This window comes from Lineus longissimus, chromosome 7 (genome assembly GCF_910592395.1).
Source record: "Lineus longissimus chromosome 7, tnLinLong1.2, whole genome shotgun sequence".
In the NCBI taxonomy this organism is placed as follows: domain Eukaryota; kingdom Metazoa; phylum Nemertea; class Pilidiophora; order Heteronemertea; family Lineidae; genus Lineus; species Lineus longissimus.
Genome location: NC_088314.1, coordinates 6,915,283 through 6,935,989, shown reverse-complemented (window position 1 = coordinate 6,935,989; position 20,707 = coordinate 6,915,283). Strand labels below are relative to the sequence as shown.

The 20,707-nt window shown below is 39.9% G+C and overlaps 5 protein-coding genes across 12 annotated transcripts in view; 1 reads left to right on the top strand and 4 right to left on the bottom strand.

Moving 5' to 3' along the window:
* The window catches only part of LOC135490776 (synapsin-like), an 88,457-nt gene that overhangs the window by 51,403 nt on the left and 16,347 nt on the right, over positions 1 to 20,707 (top strand). The gene's annotated exons all lie outside the window — the stretch shown is intronic.
* LOC135491208 (metalloproteinase inhibitor 3-like) lies at positions 199 to 3,742 on the bottom strand. Its single transcript, XM_064776931.1, has 6 exons — positions 3,629 to 3,742; positions 2,821 to 2,950; positions 2,261 to 2,391; positions 1,719 to 1,827; positions 1,406 to 1,542; positions 199 to 1,124 (listed from the first exon to the last, which is right to left on the bottom strand). Exons 2-6 carry the CDS (start codon positions 2,933 to 2,935, stop codon positions 765 to 767), a joined length of 852 nt encoding a protein of 283 aa, XP_064633001.1. The 5' UTR covers positions 2,936 to 2,950; positions 3,629 to 3,742; the 3' UTR covers positions 199 to 764.
* LOC135491151 (metalloproteinase inhibitor 1-like) lies at positions 4,148 to 7,981 on the bottom strand. Its single transcript, XM_064776838.1, has 5 exons — positions 7,743 to 7,981; positions 6,150 to 6,283; positions 5,750 to 5,873; positions 5,416 to 5,549; positions 4,148 to 4,974 (listed from the first exon to the last, which is right to left on the bottom strand). The coding sequence occupies exons 1-5, from the start codon at positions 7,855 to 7,857 to the stop codon at positions 4,720 to 4,722; spliced, it is 762 nt and encodes a 253-aa protein (XP_064632908.1). The 5' UTR covers positions 7,858 to 7,981; the 3' UTR covers positions 4,148 to 4,719.
* On the bottom strand, positions 8,592 to 12,048 carry LOC135491512 (myristoylated alanine-rich C-kinase substrate-like). The gene is made up of 6 exons (XM_064777439.1): positions 12,035 to 12,048; positions 11,657 to 11,791; positions 11,137 to 11,279; positions 10,442 to 10,562; positions 10,044 to 10,159; positions 8,592 to 9,600 (listed from the first exon to the last, which is right to left on the bottom strand). The coding sequence occupies exons 2-6, from the start codon at positions 11,766 to 11,768 to the stop codon at positions 8,854 to 8,856; spliced, it is 1,239 nt and encodes a 412-aa protein (XP_064633509.1). The 5' UTR covers positions 11,769 to 11,791; positions 12,035 to 12,048; the 3' UTR covers positions 8,592 to 8,853.
* On the bottom strand, positions 12,402 to 19,319 carry LOC135491132 (metalloproteinase inhibitor 3-like). 2 transcript variants are annotated; one of them, XM_064776804.1, is made up of 6 exons: positions 18,922 to 19,319; positions 17,582 to 17,931; positions 15,298 to 15,434; positions 14,960 to 15,065; positions 14,068 to 14,189; positions 12,402 to 13,348 (listed from the first exon to the last, which is right to left on the bottom strand). In XM_064776804.1, the coding sequence occupies exons 2-6, from the start codon at positions 17,703 to 17,705 to the stop codon at positions 13,148 to 13,150; spliced, it is 690 nt and encodes a 229-aa protein (XP_064632874.1). In that variant the 5' UTR covers positions 17,706 to 17,931; positions 18,922 to 19,319; the 3' UTR covers positions 12,402 to 13,147. The 2 variants fall into 2 exon arrangements, with proteins under 2 accessions (XP_064632874.1, XP_064632875.1); XM_064776805.1 differs by having other exon boundaries at positions 17,582 to 17,857.

The window sequence follows — 20,707 nt, the reverse complement described above, 5'->3', positions numbered from 1 at the left end:
AATTGTGAAGAATATGCATGAAGGTAACACCATTTTTACTTTTAAACTTTAAGTGTCAAAATCTTTGCAAAAGATTCCTCCTTATTCTGTGTAAAACTCTCGGCATGAAAGAGTTTTAATTGCTTTAGGATTTCAAGTTCTAGCCCAAATGGTGGTACGTATGGTCAACTTAATCTTTCTGAAAATGAAAAAAGCAAATTCCAATTGTATGTTGTTATATTCACTGTATACTATTTGCAATCTACAAAATCAGTTTTCTTTTTGTCCTGGTTTTGTTTAGTTGACCAAGATGTCTGCAATGAGTTCAAAGCAACAGGTAACAAAGATATACATTTTACAATAGAAGTTGCGCTGTCAAAATATATTGCAGGGCCATAATAATGGGAGGCAGTAGGCTCTCAGGGGGGGGACACCACTTTTCGTCCCGCATCTGCATGTAAAAGATGTTAGTGGGCATGTACTGCCAAACCCACCCACCCCCACCCCCTCCCCTAAAATATGGCCCTGTAGTTTGCGATTTGGATGCAGTGATACGGTATTTCTCACATTTTGTTAGTTTGAATTCTGCCGTTCGTGATGAATTGCACCAACTGCACTCAGTGCTGACTCAGTTGAGCAGACCTTGTCACTTTCAATTTGTTTAATATACCGGTGTGCACTGGACTTCAGAGTTAACAATATATAATTTTTCTCCAACAGTTGATTAAGTTGTGCCTCTGTACCAACCGAGTAGGCCCAACTAAGGATTCACATCAGTATATTGTCTATGGATCTATATCAATTTCATCAGAAAGCCCTGTGTCCGGTTCATCTCCAAACACATCAGGAAGATCATCAGCATCTTCCTCCTCAGTTTCATCATCATCATCATCATCATCATCATCATTATCATCGTTATCGTCATCAACGCTTTCAGCAGAATAGGCCTCGACCTCATCTGAAGAGACGTAGCCACGTTGACCCCAATCCATCTCTCCTTGGCACTCTTTCAAGTTCCAGTCACATTCGCCTGTCTCCTGTCGTAGGCATCGTCCATCTGTCAGACAGGATGCATCATTCCATAAGTACGGATTATACAAACAGGTGTCATTTTGGGCATCATGACCAAAGGGATTGATTTTCACCTTGAAAGTATAAAGATCAAAAGTCAATGAAAAAGGTTTAAGAGGGAATTGCTAAAGGGGAAAGGTGGTATCTGTCCCCATATCCACCTGAAAAGCAGTTTCGGTCAATTTCCAAAGCAGTCCACTCTTCGTCCGACCCCCACAAAAAATGAAATTGTCCATCCTGATCCCCAACAGCAATTTTTTACCCTTATCATGCTGACTGCATAAGATAATCAGGATATTGCGATCATTGGTGCCAACCCTGCATAATCTCGAGATACTAGCTGTTTGTTACGCACCTTGCACTCCTTGCAAGCATCTACGTAAACTTGATTATTAAAGTTTTTTCGTGTTTCTTCTGCTATTTTGACCCATTTTTCCACGTAGGATCCACAAATATCTGCCGATGGTAACTTTGTGTCATAAGATGAATACACTGAAAAGGTAAAAAGTTGAAACGTCTTTTTTTACTGCTGCTTCCTTATTAGCTGTAGGGTGAAGTTGTGCAGAGACTGTCGAGACGGCATGTTCCGGCTTGGCATTTGTTTCAATTTCATCCTAAGTAATCAACCAGTCTTATATCGGTGAAACTAGTGTAGAAAGAGGACTTACTTGAAATGACATACTCCTGACTCTTGTTCAAGGATATCCCGCACATTCCTGAATAAGCATTAGAGTACAGATAGAAAGGTTCCGTATCGGCGTTGATTGTTCCATCAGACTGGATAAAGCAAAAGCAAAAGAAATCAGCAAGTTGGCTATATTCATAGGTCATCCTAATGCAGCAGTTGCTGTGAACTTTGTACCCCCCTTTCAGGTAAAAGAATTTGACGTCGATCCCCGAAGAGGGGGATACATGGTTTGCATTGGGTGCCACATAAACTACATACACCAGCATCATTAGTAGCATCCAGTAAAGTCTTGGAGTCATGAAACTCAAATTCAGTTGTCATAAACAATATGAATAAGTTCAACAATTTTAGCCGAAAACCTAATCATGCATTTTGTCCCCGGATTTTCAACTCCACTAACGCGACCACCCCGGTAACGCAACCATTCAACCTCGGTCCCATGAGTGGTAGTGTTACCGGGGTCCACTGTAACCACATGAATCCAGTGTCACATCCTCGCTGAACTTTAGGTTTCCAACTCACCGCATATATTTCATTTATCTTTAACTCATATCTGTATTTATCAGAGTGGTGGCTCTTCTTCCCTGCCTCAACGAGGACTCTGTCTTTATTGTAAGAGAATGCCTTTGAATCTCCAACTGTTGCTCTCACCACTGCAGATAGAAGGTGCAAAAAAAAGGCTCAAAACAATTCCCTCAAAATAAATCTTTTCTCTCAAAATACTTCAAACGCGCCTCCATATTCTACAGGAATCTTCCCTGAGTCAGGGGCACAAAAATTAACCCTTCCCAGCAAACAGTGGAACTCCATGTGGTTGTCCTGATCCAGACTGAGAGCATGGGATGTTGCATATGATTGCTATTCCAAGCGTGGAAGTCTTTACCGTGGATCAGAGAAAGTGCTGCCATCTTATGATTTTATGAAAAAGTAGCATGTTATAGTTTTTAGCTGGGCTGAGTCTCAGGGCTTGTGTATCAGTTTGGCTTTCTGCAGCATCAGCAACAGGAAGTAGGACGGGTGGACCCAGTATTAAATAGGAATAGGGCCAAAACAATCAACGAGTTCTCAAAATTTTTACTCACTCAAAGGTGCATTACAGATGGCGTCCTGCGGATGAAGGGGTCCAAAACATGTGCAACCTTCTGTTACCATTGCAACCAAGGACAACACTCCTGCCAATGCTAATATCTTTATCATCTCGATTTGTTCCTTCTGAAAAGTGAGTGGTCATTTTGATTTGGCAGTTTTTATCGCGTCCAAGAATCACTTAATTAAGAACAACATGATGAGAAATGTAATGAAAATGGTGCGGTAGATTTTAGAAAGTTACAAACATTTTTTGAACCGACAGAGATCCTTTTACCTTTGGCAGCCCCTGTTGCTGTTCTTAGCCAACACACTAAAAGGTCTTTCTGAACAGATGCCGGCACTCCCCAGGTTTTTAAACACACGGTTAAGACACAGGTCTCAAATAGTTGACAGATATGTGGAAGGAAGTAAAGCTATAAAAACTGATGTGTCCTATCCAGACTTCAGAACATTTGGGCCAGCAGTCAAACTTTTATGACAAAATTTGTCCAAAATCATCCAATACATTTTCAGTACAATTCTAAACTTTGAAGCGAGCTCTCTCAAATGGCATTACTGGATATACAGTAGAACCACTCTATTATGGACACCCTCGGGACTGACAAGTGCTGTCCTTAATAGAGAGGTGTCCTGATTAGAGAGGTCAAATTGAATGCCAACAACCAATTTGGGACTAAACATAGTGTCCTTTATAGAGAGGTTGACCTTAATAGAGAGGTGTCCGCTAAGGGAGGTTCCACTGTATCTCATTTTGGGATGAAACTCTTCAAATGGTTATGTAAAGTATCGTATATCGCTTACCTTTCGTCCAGCACGGTGCTCTATCCATCTACTGGTGTCCAATAGCACTGCATGGTCTCTTTTATCCAAGCACTCAAATTGCTGATATTTATGACAATTAGATGATTGTATATTGGTTCAAGGCTTATATGACTATTGAGGGCAAATCATTAGGCCAGATTTCGTTCTCAAATTAAGTGATAATTTAGATGACATTTTTCTACTCGGTAGAGCCAACACATCCTTTAAAATTGTGTGGTTTATACTGATAAACTTGTAGTAAATATTACAAGTGAGGAGAAAAATATATTTTTTACAATTTTGACAGAAGATCAGAGGAAATAAAAAGAAAAAAAGGTTGCCCAGAACTTTTTTCCAACTTTTGGGTTTTTGATGTGAGGCAATTCCATAATCTAACAAATATGATAATAGTGACCTAACTGGAGCAATACTCAAATTGATTTCCCCAATGTCAAGTTAATGATAAGAAGGGATAATATCACTAATTTACCATTTAATGATGAACAAGTACAGTCATGATTTTAAGATAAATATACCGGGCGATGTTTGTTTTGTATTTATTTCAACTAAGATTGACAAATAATTGCTTTTACATTTACAGAATAGAGATTTCTTCACATTTGTATATTAGTTGTTTTCAAACTACCCATACTTACTGAATTAGTCATGTAAAAAAATGATTGCAGCAAATGTTCTGGTGTGTGAGGAGACCGAAATAAGCTATTAAGCTATTTTGTTATTATGTGCTTGACATCATTCCAGTGAAGTAAGGTCAACATTCCAGTATCTGTTAGCTAGTGACCGTCAGTTACACTCACTAGCCCCGGCTTTTTTCCGTCCCAAGGTATGCTACCAGAGAACTACAATGCTTGAATATACACCGCATATTACTAATCCACTTTGAGGACATAAGGACTTTCCTGCTGCGACCATATTGTTTGCTTATCAATCTTCTTGACTTCTGCTCACAGAACAATTTGCTCCAGCTTTCATCAAGTCTGGCATTTCCCTTAAATTGTTTGTCTGGTTGATGTTATCGTTGAAGATATGTTAATTTTGACCAGTACTGTAGTTCTAACAACCACACATTGCTACTGGTCATCATCTGCTTCTGCTTCTGAGCTATCGCTTGCAACCTCTGCTTTTGGTTTACTGGTAGTTGTAATTTTCATCCAGTCCGGCATGTCCTCATGATCACATTTTTCCCGGTCAACCCAGTCGCATTTCCCATTCTCCATCCTCTTGCAGACCTTGTCCTTAAGGCAGAGGTCCATGAAGTTCTTACCCACGTTCCAGGTGCACGTGTCATTTGCCTTGCAGCTTTCACCATCGCAGTCTCTGCTGATCTGTGGAAGGAAATGAAAGCTTCATGCATTCCTAGAGGTGTACCCCCATTTCGCCTACACCCATTTTGCCTACACCCATTTCGCCTAGAAATATAGATGATCAACACGAATATGCACCCCTTTTAAAGGTTTTTTGGTACCCGGACTCCCTAAGGTTTTTGAGGTTCATATTGAGGTCCATGTGGTACAATGTGTCATACTAATGTCTTATTCTACTACTGTGGCAAGCACATAAACTGTCCAGGTCAACTTAGTCTTATCCCAGGCACCTGGGCTGACTGCAGCAACAGGAGCCGTTTTATCACAATAGCGACTGTATCAATTCTATTCGCTCGTTTGCGGGGCGGCAACGAATCTAAGTGATACAATGGATTTTGTATTTGGAAGTATTATAATAGCATATCATTGGAATGGAATGGAATGTAAGTAAGCTGTATTCACCCTGCACTCCTGACAAGCTGGGCCATAGGTGTTCACGAGCTTGTCCAGGTATTTGGCCGAGACCTCATCCCATGGTACTGTGTTGCCACAGGCCGTGATCTGGGGTTGCAGGGACCCTGCGTCTTCTGGTCTTACTGAAAGATAAGAGCCATGGTTATAAATATCTTAGGATTCGAGGATAGAAAAAGAGGTAAACTCTTGAATGTTGGGAATAAAATTGTATTTCCAATCATAGTACACATAGTTCTCTCAGTAAACGTCCCTGGATTCCTATGGCGGCCTAGAAAGGACACTTCGGGCTTGAAACTTTCTAGCCAAATCATCGTTTACTTACATTTTTTCCCATATATGAGGAATTCCTTGCCGACATATCCCCCTGGCGGCAGACCACAGAACTCAGGGCCGAACGATGCATACATGATTAAGGGTTCTGTGGAAAGGTCGACAGTGTCGTCCCTCTGAAACGTCACATGAACATATGGAAAATGAGAGGTGCAGCACTAACGACTTGGAGGGTCAGATTTCACTTGGGCGCTCCGTCCTTGAAAGTTTCCCACTTTCACAGGGTTTGTGGTCAGTTTTCGATTAATTTACATCAAAGCTAATCAATGCCTGTGAACGTGCGGTACGGTTTTCTTCATCCACCTCACTTAATTCATAATTGCATGTGGTCAGTAGCTCCAGGCATTACAAAATAAGGAATGGTTTGCAGAAATGACAGGAAGCCTATATACCTTGAATATTTGGTCGACTGTGAGTTCATACTTATAGTTGATGGGCCATGGTGATATAATCCTGTGTTTCGGCATATCAGCGTCTGGTCTTGGCTTTGGAATGACACTGCTGGAAGTCACTGTCGCCCGAATTACTAAAACAAAGAAAAATGACAGTGATACACATGTTTAACTTATTGCTACTGATTCATGAACTTTTTCTCTTCCTTTCTCCATTGTGGTGGTGAATTTGTGGAAGCTTTCAATAATTGATCAGACAGATCCTGTTTCTGATGCAACAGTCACTCAATGGAAATGCACCCCACCCCCCTTATAAACCTTCTGCACCACCGAAACTGACATTTCTAGGGCATATACTACAATTGCCAGAAAATGAGCCAAACTGTATGCCCTGCACGTACACCAGGGCCGACCGTATCGAAACTCAGATAGTGTTATCAATGCCTATTGAAGGTATAGGCCAAATGCCAATAGGCACTTTCCTCGAATCGAAACTCTGGTAGCCACCGGCGTTGTTAGGAAGACCGAATAGAAACTTTGTTAGGCTACCAATGACGTCACAGATAGGCGCCGGTAAGCCGTTTCACTATAGGCGGTCAGGACCTCCTTTAGCGCACTGTTAGTAGTATGTAGATCACTTCTAAGCAGCATGTGGCGTGTTGAAGGTGATGTGGTGATGGACGTCGTTGAGGGACATGACCATGGGTATAAAATGCGGGCTACTATTTGTTTTACTTCCCGTTTTAGGCCCTGCCACTTATCTTTTATGCTACTGAGATTTCTTGTAGAGACACCTACAGCATTAACTTGCTGAAGGATATTGGCGTATATAGCGTCTTCATCCTTCTGCATTATTTTGGCCGAGTATTTTGCCGTCAACTTTCTCACAATAATACATTTTTCGGCCTCCGAATAATCAAGGGCATGATTTCGTTTCGGCTTATCCATGGCACAGACTGTCACAAACTGGGCAGAACGGGTGAACGTTTCAGCACGATACCATACAATACCGCGCAATCCATGCCCTCATATTTTCCTAGTTCCACAACTTACAAAGGAATTGAAATAGATCTCGTGGTGATGGATATTTATAGACCAACCTTGGTCCAAGGAAAGGGCCTACCGTACGTGGTAAAATCGTTACCAATAGCCTACCAGTGGCATGGACTACCGGCGTACTAACAGCATTTGGATTCAGCCACTTTACTAGCGCTGGTACACTATCAGTTGATAGGCGTTGTTAAGGCCACTGTCGTCGGCCTCACTATTGGAGTTTCGATTCGGTTGCCCCAGGCATTAGGCATATGGCAGGAGACTGAGGCTGCCAGCGAATATCCTTCCTGTCTAACCCAGTCACTGCTAGGAGATGGAGAGACACTGCTGACACCTAGCCATATTTAGGGCCTAGGCCAGAATAGGGTTAACTGGAGGATGTTTGTGGCCACCTGCCGCACCGTCGACTGCTGCTGCTGCTGCTGCTGCTGCTGCTGCTGCTGCTGATGATGATGATGATGATGATGATGATGATGATGATGACCCCAGCATTTACATGAGTAAATCCTCTGACTTTGCCCGAGAATGAAAGCCACTTACCATAAGGAGCCTCGCAGAACCGTTCCTGTGGATGAGGGAAGTCACATTCTGCACATCCCTTTGATAGCCCCACTGCCACCAAAAGTACGGTGAACAATTTAAAGAAAAGTAACATCGTTTTGTTGAGAAGTTTGCTGAAATACTCCACCGTAGGCCTCGTGCCTATATGATATAGATTTGTATACCAGCACTCAGAAAATATAACAAGTGCAAAATAAGATTAACTGTAGTATCTGTCTTATCTTCCTAGGGTTGAAAGGTCAAGATAACGTTCTTTGATGGCCACTTAGTAAAACGTGCACACCAGAACAATTGACTACTAATTAAGTTGACTGATTTGATTATTAGAATGGGTCAGATTTTTCCAAACAACATACAGCGATAATTTTTTACTTGTTTGTTACAGCGTTTATGGTGACCTCAGAATTTGATATTCCGGATCTGGTTGTGTGAGTTTACCCGGAATAACAGTGAGTCTTCAAAATGATCTGAGTGATATCAAGTCGCAGTGTACAGTCGGCGTATGAACATCTACATTGTTATCATGTATGGGTCACTTGTCACAATGTCATCTTGTGTCCTGATCGGTACTAGCTCTCTTGATGTTAATGTGTAGGAGGCCCCATCTTGACTTACAAGATCCTCGATACACTACATGTGGATTGTGGTTGTAGTCTTTACGTCATGGAGTCCTAGGATGGGGAAACCAAATACAAGCATAACAGGTGTCAGGTACCAATATTTGGCTGTCACATCAGTGATATGTTCCTGAAGTCTCCTTAAATTCAGGACATTCCTTGAGTGACACCTTTAGGACTGATGTTCTAAAACACCTCGATTAGTCCATGGCCAGGAACAAAGTTTTGAGATATGAGATTTTCACAATACATACAGTAACTTTATTTACTTCTATAAAGCAACATATTGTAACGACTGAATGCAGAGAGAACACTTCTGCCATCTATCAATATGATGTCATACTTGTACTAAAAATGCTATGTTAAAAGTTTCATCTTGAAGAAATAAACATTGCCAAACACACAGCAAACATGCATTGATTTTTCTCAAGAATTGTCTTTATTTTAATTTTATGCCTTTTCCTTGGCAGGTTTTATGGTCTAACTTCCTTAGCCAGTTTTGTAGTCTTTGCTTCCTCAGGTTTCTTTTCCTCAGCAGGTTTTTCAGGATTCATTTCCTCAGCAGGTTTTGCAGGTTTCATTTCCTCAGCAGGTTTTGCAGGTTTCATTTCCTCAGCAGGCTTAGCTGGCTTTACTTCCTCAGCAGGTTTTTTTGCCTCAGTCTCCGCCTCTCCTTTCTCCGCCTCTTCTTCTTCAGCCTCTTCTTCCTCAGCCACCACTGCCAGAGCCTCTTCTTCCTCAGCCACCATTTCCAGAGCCTCTTCTTCCTCAGCCACCACTGCCAGAGCCTCTTCTTCCTCAGCAACCATTTCCAGAGCCTCTTCTTCCTCGACCTCTTCTTCCACAGCCTTCCCTTCACCAGCCTCTTCTTCAGACTCTCCTTCCACAGACTCTTCGTCAGCCTTTCCTTCCTCAGACTCTTCTTTTTCAACCTCTTCTTTTGCAGCCTCTAATTCCTTCATAACCTCGTTTTCAGCCTCTTCTTTCTCTTCTACTTTGGCAGACGGAAATACAAATTCTTCGTGCGTGAATTTTTCTGGTATCTCTTCCTTCTCTTCAACTTCTGGTCTGGCACATTTCTCATTCTCAAATTGGCACTTTCCGTCTTCATTCATGGTGCAGACTTGATTCTCAAGGCAATAGTCAGCTTCGAATTGCATTGGGTTGTACTGGCAGGCATTTTCCTTCTTCTTGCACCAAGCAAAGCAGTTGCTTTGGACCTAAATAAGACACAGTAATGTGACAGTAACATGTATCAGTTAGCAGTCAAGCATGCAACCTGGATGAGCTGATCAATTGGGTGTAAAACTGCCTTAACGAGTGTATCATCGGGAGTTAGGTAGAGGAGATGTTGGTGAGGTAACACGAAGTTGCCAAAAGGAGGTCTCTCCTATCTCGCATTTCATCAAACTATTCATTGGTGTTAAAGAAATATGTCAATATTGAATCAAAGACAATCTGTTTCCCCAACTGTGTATATTAGTCACATGAAGAACACTAATTTGATGCCCTATAGCTTTTGCCTTCTCCGGATATTGCATATATTAGCTGACTCCATGTCCAGCCTCCGCTCTTAGAAATTGTTTTGGTTGGCCAGTTTGTGTCAAGTATGTTTGGGGGTGCCTATACTTCATTGGTACAATGCCCTAAGTTAAACCCTTACCTCACAAACATTGCAAGCCTTTTTGTACTCCCGCAACTTTTGTCTCTCTGCCTTCTTCATACTAGACCATTTTCTTATCAAGCTACAAGCATTAATGTGAGCCTTGTTGTCCAATCCTGAAAGATGCAGTTTATGTAGAGTTGTACCTGTTCCTACATGTAGATTTTAAATGGAAAGTTTGGTATCTGATGCATTTTCTTTCAAGCCGGTATCACTGCTAAGTCGTAAAAATAGTTGCGTGGTGGAACAAAAAGTTGTAAAATCAGTAAAGTTTTGAATCAATACTTTTAATGCATGAAAGGTTCCAGCTATATGTATGAGTACAAATATAACATAAGAATCTTGTTTGTAATCTATTCAGGTGCTCAATTTTTGAACCGATCAACTGTCATTCTTACCTGATAATGATCCCAGAATGATGTATTTTTCACCGATGGTCAGTTTTAGACCACACATTGATGAGCTGATCGGACTGTAGAGTTTATCAAGTGTAGCATATCTTCGACCAGTTCGCTTGTTCTGGAAACAAAACAGTGACAGGTTGATTTAGAGCGCTAAATGCATTATCCGACTGCAAGAGGGATGGGAATTGAACTCCAAAAAGTTGTTCGTGTGACAACGCAAAAGTAAAATTTCATATCAATTTATTCCTGCGTAGCACCTGACGAACATCATACTCTCTATTATTAGTCAATTAAAAAAATTACTGATAACATGCACTTGGTTATCGCTAAAGATAGTGCTAGGAATCTACCCTCCCAACAGCTTTTCATAAGGTAGCTCAACACTATTACAGACAGGCAGTGCTTCTGTCTGCTAAGTGTAAGTTAGAGTGCCACTACCATCAGTTATCCAACTGTTCTTGGACCCCAGGAGCTGACATGAATATGAGATTGACTCAGTCACTGCAAACTGCAGGATAATGAGAATTTGGGGAAAGAAGGGAGGAAAAATTGCCTTTTCAAAACACAGATTCCTCCTCTATTTCAACTCAGAATTGAATGACCATGTGACCTCAGTCTTCCTCCAAATTCATGGCATTCTTAAAGCCAAACATGGCATCACGAACATTTAACAGTTGAGAGGATCATACCTTGTACACCGCTGTGATCTTGATAGAATATTCATAATCGCCTTGAATTGATGGCCATGCCATTTCCTCTTCTACATTTTCCATTGGAGGTTTTTTTTCCTCTTCCCCCTCCTCTTTCCTGCCTAGTATGAGCGCCTTAATAACTGAAGAAGAAAAGGAGGAAATTGGTATACAGTGGAACCCTGGTGACACGACCACTCATGGGACTGAGGTTGAATGGTTGCATTACCGGGGTGGTCGCGTTAGTGAAGTTGAAAATCCGGGGACAAAATACGTGATTAGGTTTTCCTGCCAAAATTGTTGAACTTATTCATAAGTTCAAAATTCTGAAAAATTTCAAAGCCAAAATATTTCTTAGACTGATGATGTTTTTTTCATTTTGAGCAGAAAAAAAACAAGTGAAGAAAATATTTTGTACTACGCCTATAGTGATCAAGCTGAGCATCAAATAGCATCATTATCAGCTCTATAAAACATATTGGATGATTTAAGTGAAGTAGGAGGAAACCAGTTTACTTACCAAAGTCTGCATTACAGAATTCCTCCTGTGGATGTGTAGGAGGACAGTCACATGCCTCACCAATGGCTGCAGCGAGGATGAGCAATAATCCCAGTGTGATAAGTTGGTTCATCTTGGAAGGTTTTCTAGAATAACCTGGGAAAGCAAAAAGGTCTTAAATCCTTTCATTGACCTGGGTTGCCCATACAGAAAAAAGACTATTCCTCTCAACATTATAAAAAATAACTCGATGTTTTTAAGTTGGAAATCTAAATCCAATTCGGTAGGATGCGGAAATACCATCCTTAAATGGAAACGCCTTAGTGACTGATAAAAATACAAGAGAAAATTGACAAGAGAAAACTGAAGCTGAAACATTATGTAGAATAAAACACTTACCAGTTGAAGCTCGAAAGGTCCTTCTGCGACTGTTTGATATTTCCGCTTCCTTTATACCCTATCTGACGCCAGTGATATTATGCAACTCACATCATGATTTGGTTCTATTTTTTCTTTTGTCATAATTAATCAACCCAAATGTTACGGGGGCATGTACCGTTGGTAATGATAGGGGCATCGGTGTTTGTCTGATGTAGCCCCCAAGCGACCTCTGCCTAGTCATCACCATCCTGAGCTTTAAGGCCTTTCACTCAATAACGGCCTCAGCGATGCGGGTGGCAGGACAAGCATGTAACTGACCTTAGTGCCGAGCAAGGATGGGTCATCACTAAAGAATCTGTTGTGAGGTATGAAAAACAAGACGATATAGTTATCAGATACTTTATTGGTAAAATTACACAGTCGTACAGAAACTAATCTAAAATTTATTGATTTAATGTACACGCCTTGGTTGCCAACTTTGGTATTAGCTGATTCTGTTAAAAGTCTAGAATAATTTGTTTGTCAAAAGATGGCAATACTTTGTAGTCTTCAGAAATTTGGAATTTGGTCACATCAAATGTTCAATAGCTGGGGTGCCATGCATGAAACACCAAATCTAAGAATCAAGCATTCTGCATGCATGTCTGATTCCATTTCTTGCTAAATGTGACCTATCACATCAGAATGGGTTGTTAAGTCGCATTTTGGGCATATGAAGCTGTCCTCATATTCATAGAGCTTCCAAAATCAGAAAAAAAACATTATTTATGCAATTGACAACATCAATGACATTGAAAGTGCAATGCAAGTTACATACATGGTGGACCAAAAAGCAAAATTTAATTGAATATAATTTATGAATGTTAATTGTTTGTTAACTAATTTACCTCAAAAAGTGGTGATGTGTCTCCATAGTAATAGTTTTCGAAACGTTACACAGGCATTTCAACTTGATTCGTTCTCAGTTCCAAAATGTCTGCAAAATTAGATAATTTAGTGACCCTCATAAAACTAACAGCTTCATATGGGGTACACTGCCTGGTTCATTGGAACAGTTCGAGGGGTACCCTTATCCTGACAAGATGGCAATTACTTTTTTTGGAACGTCCTGTGTCAACCCAATCGTCTTGTTTAGGGTTCGGACAAGTATGCACGCTTCTTCTTCTTGTAGCAAGCTCTGAAATAGGAATTCTTTGACCATCGGCAGGTATCCTTGTCGTGTTTAGTGCAGACCGAGCTAAGATAACAGTCCCTGGCGTAATGTTGCTGGTCCCAGCTGCAGATGTTTGAGGTATTGTCGGCCTTGCAGTCAGTGCGATAGCAGACTTGTATCTAGGAGAGAGAGAGGAAGTTGTTATAATTGTGTCGTCAAACATTTCAATTTGAGATGTAGTGTGGGTCATAAAACATTCTTGGTGACAAAGAGAGAATTCTGAGTCTGCATGTAGATGCCCTGATGGGTTTTGAGGCTCTAATACACACCTTCAAGCTCCATGATTCAAGTTGTGGTAGGAACATTCTACCTGCTTTGTACACAGTGATGTCATACATGCATAACATGTTGCTGGTGTCTTTTTAACAAGGCCAACCGCATTAGTTAAAATCATCAGTGAGTTCTCTCCGGGTACGGGATTGTCACGTATCGATGCATGTACCCATACTTTGGTGTGTATTTGGCATTTTCATCAACCCACGCTGTTTGCAGAAATGTCAGGTGCCCACATTGTTGTAAATAATCATCATTACTGGTAATTTAGTGAGGGTAGCATGCAGCCATGTCTCATTGTTACCACAGATTTGACCACTAATGGCAGTTAATCACCAATACTGTAACCAACTCATTGGAAAGGTTGGAAAAACTGTTAATGACTTTTAGTATTTGATGAGCAAAGTTTATAATACATGTGGGTGGTTTGGTTCAACTGGAATCTGCATATATTCCTGACCTGAAAGAGCAATTCTTACCATATTCTTTTGTTTGCCATTTACCCGCTCAAAAAATCTGATCGGTTCCCAGAAATAAGGCAATGTACAATTTCTGTCGTATTTACCTCGCATTGTTTGCATTGTTTACCATATGAATTTAACGACTTTCTCTCCCTTCCATTAAGGCTGCTCCAACGTTGGTTAAACTGGCATAGATCGGTGTGCATCTTCCCTTTTTCGATCGATCCTGGGAGGAATATAGAAAAAGATATGTTTTTTACCTCCACATAGTTTTTGACCCTTTTGAGAATAGAAATGAGCTGACATAAAGAATTATTGATAGTGTCCTGCAGCTTGTCTTTGCATACAATATAGTCAATCCAAATGACCTGTAGCTTTGTCTTTGCATACAATAGAGTCAATCCAAATGTCCTGCAACTTTGTCTTTGCATACAATATAGTCAATTCAAATGCCCTGCAGCTTTTATCTTTGGATACAATAGAGTCAATCCAAATATCCTGTAGCTTTGTCTTTGCATACAATAGAGTCAATCCAAATTACCTGTAGCTTTGTCTTTGCATACAATAGAGTCAATCCAAATGTCCTGCAACTTTGTCTTTGCATACAATATAGTCAATTCAAATGCCCTGCAGCTTTTATCTTTGGATACAATAGAGTCAATCCAAATGACCTGTAGCTTTGTCTTTGCATACAATAGAGTCAATCCAAATGACCTGTAGCTTTGTCTTTGCATACAATAGAGTCAATCAAATGACCTGCAGCTTTGTCTTTGCATACAATAAAGTCAATCCAATTGGAAGCTGCTTGGAAGAATTAAAAACCCATGCTGTGGCACTAAAAATGCAGGGAAGGTGATAGCTCATCTGCTGAGCATAGCCAAAATCTTGAAGATTGAGTTCTTATACTTTCAACATGCCATTTTATTTTTCTAAAATTTAATAAAGCATCGTCATTTGGATCATCTGCCCATATAAACATGACAATACAAAGCTCACCCATGATAACATATTTCGTTCCTTGCTGTAGACTGACTCCACACATTGCTCCATTCAGTGCTGTGATGAGATGTTGCTTGCTGACATTCTTTAAGACATCTTCACCCTGCAATGGAAGGCACTTTTTGAAACATCTGCAGGCAACCCCTTGTCTACCAGAAAGAAACAGTTGTCCGATCTCGAGGTTTGAAATACTGATATATCTCTTAATTGTGAAAAAATCCTAGGTGAAAATATCGAACATTTGATTCTGCTTTTGTTATGGTTACAAGTACATGGATTCATGAAAATTTCTGGATAACTCGAAACTTAAGAGTAGGTTACTAGAATTAACTTACCTTGTAAATCTTCATGATCTTCACGGTGTATCTCTGCTGGTACGGCCGCCTGTACGAGATCTTCTCCCCTGTTTCATAATTCTTGCCAAGGTATTTAGTGTAGAGCTTTTCATTTCCCTTCACTCTTGCTTTGATTACTGAAATGGACAAGAACGCATCAACTGTCATGCCCATAAGTAACATTGCTTGCCATGTGCAACATTTTGTTTAACAATTATGTACTGTTGTTATCGATGTATAATCTTGGTGCATCATTTTAACTTTTCCATATCGGTGTCTTAGCGATTGTCATGCCTTTATATCTGAATCATCCAGGCGTAAATCAAATTCTACCAGTAGATGCATCATCATGGTGTGTTGAACACGACCGAGTCTCGAAGCTAATCAGTTGATATTGGTTGTATTGACATGATTGAGGGAGTGGGGTGAGAGTGATGAAGCCAATCGAATATGACAGGTTGTTTCGATAGGCATGGTTTTTATAGGATCAAGAATTAAACGAATTCTGAAACAGCAGAGGTTTGGTCGATCACTGCGTTCAATGCTGGTTGATAAAGTATTCATCATTGGTGACAAACTTGCCTCTTAAAGCATGTAATATAGTAACGTGAATAATGCAGTGCAGCGACACAGGTTCTTGACATCTCGATGTGTGCGGTGTGCAGTGCTTGAGAACAGGAAAGGTACAATATGCCAGTACTACGTATTGCATGACATTTCAGAGGCAGCTGTGTAATAAAGTGATTAAGTCTTTAGCTTTTCAGTCTTAATGAAAACTGTTTTTGTCGAAATGAGGCAGCAAACATGTTGTGCATGAGATGAGATTTTACTTCAGGTGCACCGGCCAGGAAAGTAGGCACAATGTTCCATAAGATAAGGCTGTATTTTCTCGTTCATCATTTAACAGAGTCATATTGATTTTTGATAGTTCTTCATAGTGCATTTTAAAATTTTAAAATAAAGTAAATATCAGCATCATTTTACTTGCTATCATCTGAAGCATCTAGGCGTCAATAATTCCCGCTGGAGTCGTGCCATCATGGTAAGATAAATATCATCAAATCACGGAACAGTATCATACTCTACAGCTTGGCACTAATGTATCAAAACTGATGGGCATTCATGGTAATAATCACAAGGGATAGGAGATTTTGTTGACCCTCTCCAAACTCACACACACATGTTTTTTAGGTAACTCTTGCTGGATGACATTTGCTCAGATTTTGATGTAGGAGATACCGGTATAAATGTTACATCTAACCAGAAAGTGCTTGTTTTGTTGAAGTTTCATGTGCCTGGTTATGCTGTGTTATGATTGTCAATTGGAACTTTGATGTGGGAATCATGCTTTACAGGCCAAGTCAGTTTGTTTAAGAATTAAAAATCGAACTGCAAAATTTCCTGTGGTTTTATAATTTCTAACAAAAGTATTGTGTAGACTGATGGGCAAATACTGTAAATGCCAAGTTGCAGAGAATTTGCTGCATAACTGCATCACAAGTGCAGTATATAGGTATATAAACTATTCTGTCCTGATTCATTATGCAGTTGTACACCTACTAAATTTCCATCAGAAACATTGTATCACTAATTAGCCCATAAATTTATTGTTTCACTTTCATTTATTATGATTCATAACGATCTAATTAACGAATCAGCAGACTGACTCAAAACTTTCATCCGGGTAAATGAATGATTTATTTGGCAACTTAGTTTTTATTTGGATGCTGGCTCCTGAATTATTGTAACAGATTTCTGTAGTGCTGTGAAATCTGCCAATAATTTACATTCCCACAGTTTGTTCTAACTAATTTGCGAAGCGAGATTTGGCCATGCCATGATAGGGTATACTGGTAGTACAATTGTAGCCCCAAATAAAATTATAACCAGTGTGGAGAAAAATTCTTGGCATTAACATACCATGTAAAATATCTTATATCTCACCGAAATGTCTCCCAATATCTACTTGGATAGGATCAGCACGAAACTCATGCATGAATCACAATGTTGTTTGGCTGCATCTTATCTTTACTGCCTCACGATAACCAATATTTATCTTGCTCTTTGAGGTGAAAATGTCAGTATCAGGAAAGGCCTGATTCAACTAGGGCAGTTTACCTCTGCAGTAGGCTGATTTTTACCACAACTATATAGATCTAATGTCCTGGGCAGTAGTAATGTGGCTTATTGTTTGCTACATGCCGAAGAGTGTAAGGCACTACCACAGACAACTTCACCTTCCATATTCAAGACAAAAATACAAGAAAACAGAGAAAATACTTACCAAAATCAGCCTTGCAGTATTGGTCCTGTGGATGGGACTGTTGGCATGAACAACTCTCTGCATAGACCACCAAGCCGTACAGTATCAGCAAACTTGACAAAAGTGTCCTGATTGACAATATCATGTTCCTTGATTGTTCACAAAAACGTCAATCCTGAATAATCTCCCCTTTGTTCCCTTGCCGCAACTTTGGCAGAGCTATTCAAAGCTGCGTTAATTATTCCTCAGTGCGTTCAATATTCTTCTTCTGCTGGAAAGCTTCTCCAGTGTCTGTCTCTGCAACGCAATGTTCAAAAGTACTACAAGTAGTTGTCTTTGTCTTAAATCATATCCTACATGTAGCTCCCCTCCTCAAAATTGAGTTTGGAATGTCAAAATCACAATTTTAAAGCCCTATATTGTGTCGTCAGCCCTTGGCAGGAATTGGCAGAATTCCTGTTCCTGGTTGTGCCAAGATCATTAGTGCAATATGTTTTGAAGTATAAATATTGACTTATGTACAAAATTACGTGTAGCCCAATGTTTGATATTTAGCAGTGTGACCTTTGGTCTTGATCACTATTTGGGCTTCATACTCTATACTCATGTTTTAGTGCTTGGTAGACAAACATTTATTTTGAAGGTCAGATTTTTAACAGTTTTCTTTTCATGTGTTAGAATGAACGAATTTTTACATAGAAGCTGCTTGGGTAACACATTTTCCTCTTCGAAGAAATTATCAATGTTCGGAAAGGTACTATCAATAGGTTGGCTTGGAAATGTTAAGGTACCAGTACAAACGAGAGCTTGAATCTGGTGGGAGGCTACAAGGTGTGGGAAGAAATTGTTGAAATATGTAGGTGCCACCGCAATAACAAATCATGCGGTTTGATGAAATGTGTGGTCAGGTTGCTGCTAATGTGATGAGGTTAACCCTTTGGGTTTGTGGGCAATCGAATGCAGACAACACCAGTTACAAGATGAATTTCTCTGGATGTTGAAAGACTACATGCGTGTACATCAATTGACATGATATTGCTGAGGCAAACGAAAGCAATTGGTCAGTCAATCTTAATTCTGACTTTATCTCTCTGATAGTACGATGCTTACATCATTGCCAGTGTCGTCATGATATCAAGGTCTTCATGAGCAACTCAATGATGTCATGATGTCAAACCTTGCCTGAAAATGTTGTCGGTTGTTCAATTTTTCCATTTTCTGTGCATTATGATGGTCAAAAGGAACACTGAAGTGGGGAAAGTGACTGGACAGCTGACAGCTTATTTATGTTGCTTTAAACTTGCCTACTCCTTTCAGAATGTCAAACAAATGAAAAATATTCAACTTATTTAAAGTCTTACCTTGATTGGCGTTCCAGTTGTAAAGTTCTTCCTTCGAGATCAGTTCCGATCTCCAATATGACTTATCACTGATTTATTCCAAGTTTCACCTGTTTTCATGAAGTACAGGGGTCCTATCACTTATCTAGCTTGCTTCATCCCCCAGACAGGTATAGTGATGCTAATATTCTACAATTGACTCCAACGGAAACATCAAGAGTCTATAGCGCAGTTAGCGTCACAGCATAGTACTAAGTTGATAGTACCTATAGTCACCATGGTAATAATGCGCATGTAGCATTAGCATAAAACTCGCTTTGTATGGGCCAATTTTACGATGTTTTCACTGATGGTGATTCTAGATCGCCTCTCGCAGGAATTGGTGTGAATGCAGGCGTAAAATATTAATAGAGTGGTTTTTGATTGGTTGATTGAAAGGATGAATTGAAGCATTAAAATGTGGTTAGATTTATGGAGAATGTACTTTCGATATTTCAGCCGTGGCAAATATTTTGCAATATTTTGAAATCGGCTTCCATTTGGTGTTGAGTCAGAAGTTTTGATGAGAAACTAATAACCTTTTGTTCATAAGTAGCCCACCTAAAGGTCACTTAATTGTGACCAACTGACTGACGAAGATAGGCTGAACTCTCCTCATCATGATTAGCTTATTAGTCATCAGAATCTGATTATAGCTGATTATTATCATTATGGTTAGGATAAGTGTCACCAATTTCATCAATCATTGGACACTTCTTTTGCAAATTAGTTGATAAGTTTCAAAGACCTATTCTACCAAACCACTACTGCAGAATATCCATCATATACAGGGAATGCTGAAACACACTTAAAGGTGCAGTTTATTTGTGTACATTGTTTTTGTCTTTCAAACACATAATCAGGCATAAATATTGTACGTTTTCAGCAGACTTTCAAGTCACTGATTTGTGTTTTCAAGAAAAAATTGTTTGGATGACTTCAAACATGTCAATGTGTTAAATTACAGTTGCAATAATTTTCAGATCTGTAGAGCAGGAACCCGAGAAAATTTTTCCTATCATTCAAATGGATACAAATTTATGCAATATACAAGCTATCAATTTTATTTTTTGCACATTTTCTTGTAGAAGTTACACTTGTCTTTTGACGTGATAATTTTTTCTGTTTTTGCGGTGAACTTTCACTTCCTTGACAATTTCATCACTTTTTTCAGTTTGGCTGTTTTTCACCGCAAGTTTATGTTGTTGTTGTTGCCACGGCGACATGTCTGTTGTACATTTCTCCCTTATGTAAGTACTGATTACACGAATTATACGAAATTGTGCCCCTTTTCCCCTGTTAGAACTAATCAGGAATTTTCAACACAGTTCTCATCAATAGGAGCAAATCACATTAACAGGAAGACAGTGGACCAGCCACTGCTGTTGTAAACCTTGCATAGGCTTTGCATAGGCTTAGGCATATTTTTTGTTCGTTATGTAGGTATTGATTGACGTACCGGCTCAGTGTCACTTTCACCTCAGTGCAGTTATAAAGCACAAGTGAATATTGGATATGACAAGAAAATGGGCCGCCTACATCTCAATTTTGTTTTCAATTTCCACTTTTTTTGGGTGTCAGGCCTACATGTATCTGGTTCTTCCATTTTGGCTTGGTCCCAGGCCACCAAGTCTTCACCAGAGTTCTTGAGGGGGCCAAGGGGACAGCTGGGCTTTAGACCTATAGTAGGCTTATAGTTGGATATCCTCATTCTGTAACACTAGGTTCCATGCCACTACAGGGGCTACTGAAATTTCAGTGCCGAGGC

What these genes read in the sequence shown, in the direction of transcription:
- LOC135491208 (XM_064776931.1), bottom strand. Translation starts at nt 2,935, where the DNA reads ATGATAAAGATATTAGCATTGGCAGGAGTGTTGTCCTTGGTTGCAATG. An exon ending in AGATAAATGAAATATATGCG is followed by an intron (nt 1,828 to 2,260) that starts GTGAGTTGGAAA and finishes TGCTTTATCCAG; the next exon opens with TCTGATGGAACAATCAACGC. An exon ending in ATGCTTGCAAGGAGTGCAAG is followed by an intron (nt 1,125 to 1,405) that starts GTGCGTAACAAA and finishes TATACTTTCAAG; the next exon opens with GTGAAAATCAATCCCTTTGG.
- LOC135491151 (XM_064776838.1), bottom strand. Translation starts at nt 7,857, where the DNA reads ATGTTACTTTTCTTTAAATTGTTCACCGTACTTTTGGTGGCAGTGGGG. An exon ending in CCTCATATATGGGAAAAAAT is followed by an intron (nt 5,550 to 5,749) that starts GTAAGTAAACGA and finishes CTTATCTTTCAG; the next exon opens with TAAGACCAGAAGACGCAGGG. An exon ending in CAGCTTGTCAGGAGTGCAGG is followed by an intron (nt 4,975 to 5,415) that starts GTGAATACAGCT and finishes TTCCTTCCACAG; the next exon opens with ATCAGCAGAGACTGCGATGG.
- LOC135491512 (XM_064777439.1), bottom strand. Translation starts at nt 11,768, where the DNA reads ATGAACCAACTTATCACACTGGGATTATTGCTCATCCTCGCTGCAGCC. An exon ending in AGATCACAGCGGTGTACAAG is followed by an intron (nt 10,563 to 11,136) that starts GTATGATCCTCT and finishes TTTTGTTTCCAG; the next exon opens with AACAAGCGAACTGGTCGAAG. An exon ending in AGGCTTGCAATGTTTGTGAG is followed by an intron (nt 9,601 to 10,043) that starts GTAAGGGTTTAA and finishes TGTCTTATTTAG; the next exon opens with GTCCAAAGCAACTGCTTTGC.
- LOC135491132 (XM_064776804.1), bottom strand. Translation starts at nt 17,705, where the DNA reads ATGATATTGTCAATCAGGACACTTTTGTCAAGTTTGCTGATACTGTAC. An exon ending in ATACTGCAAGGCTGATTTTG is followed by an intron (nt 15,435 to 17,581) that starts GTAAGTATTTTC and finishes TGTCCATTTCAG; the next exon opens with TAATCAAAGCAAGAGTGAAG. An exon ending in AACAATGCAAACAATGCGAG is followed by an intron (nt 13,349 to 14,067) that starts GTAAATACGACA and finishes TCTCTCTCCTAG; the next exon opens with ATACAAGTCTGCTATCGCAC.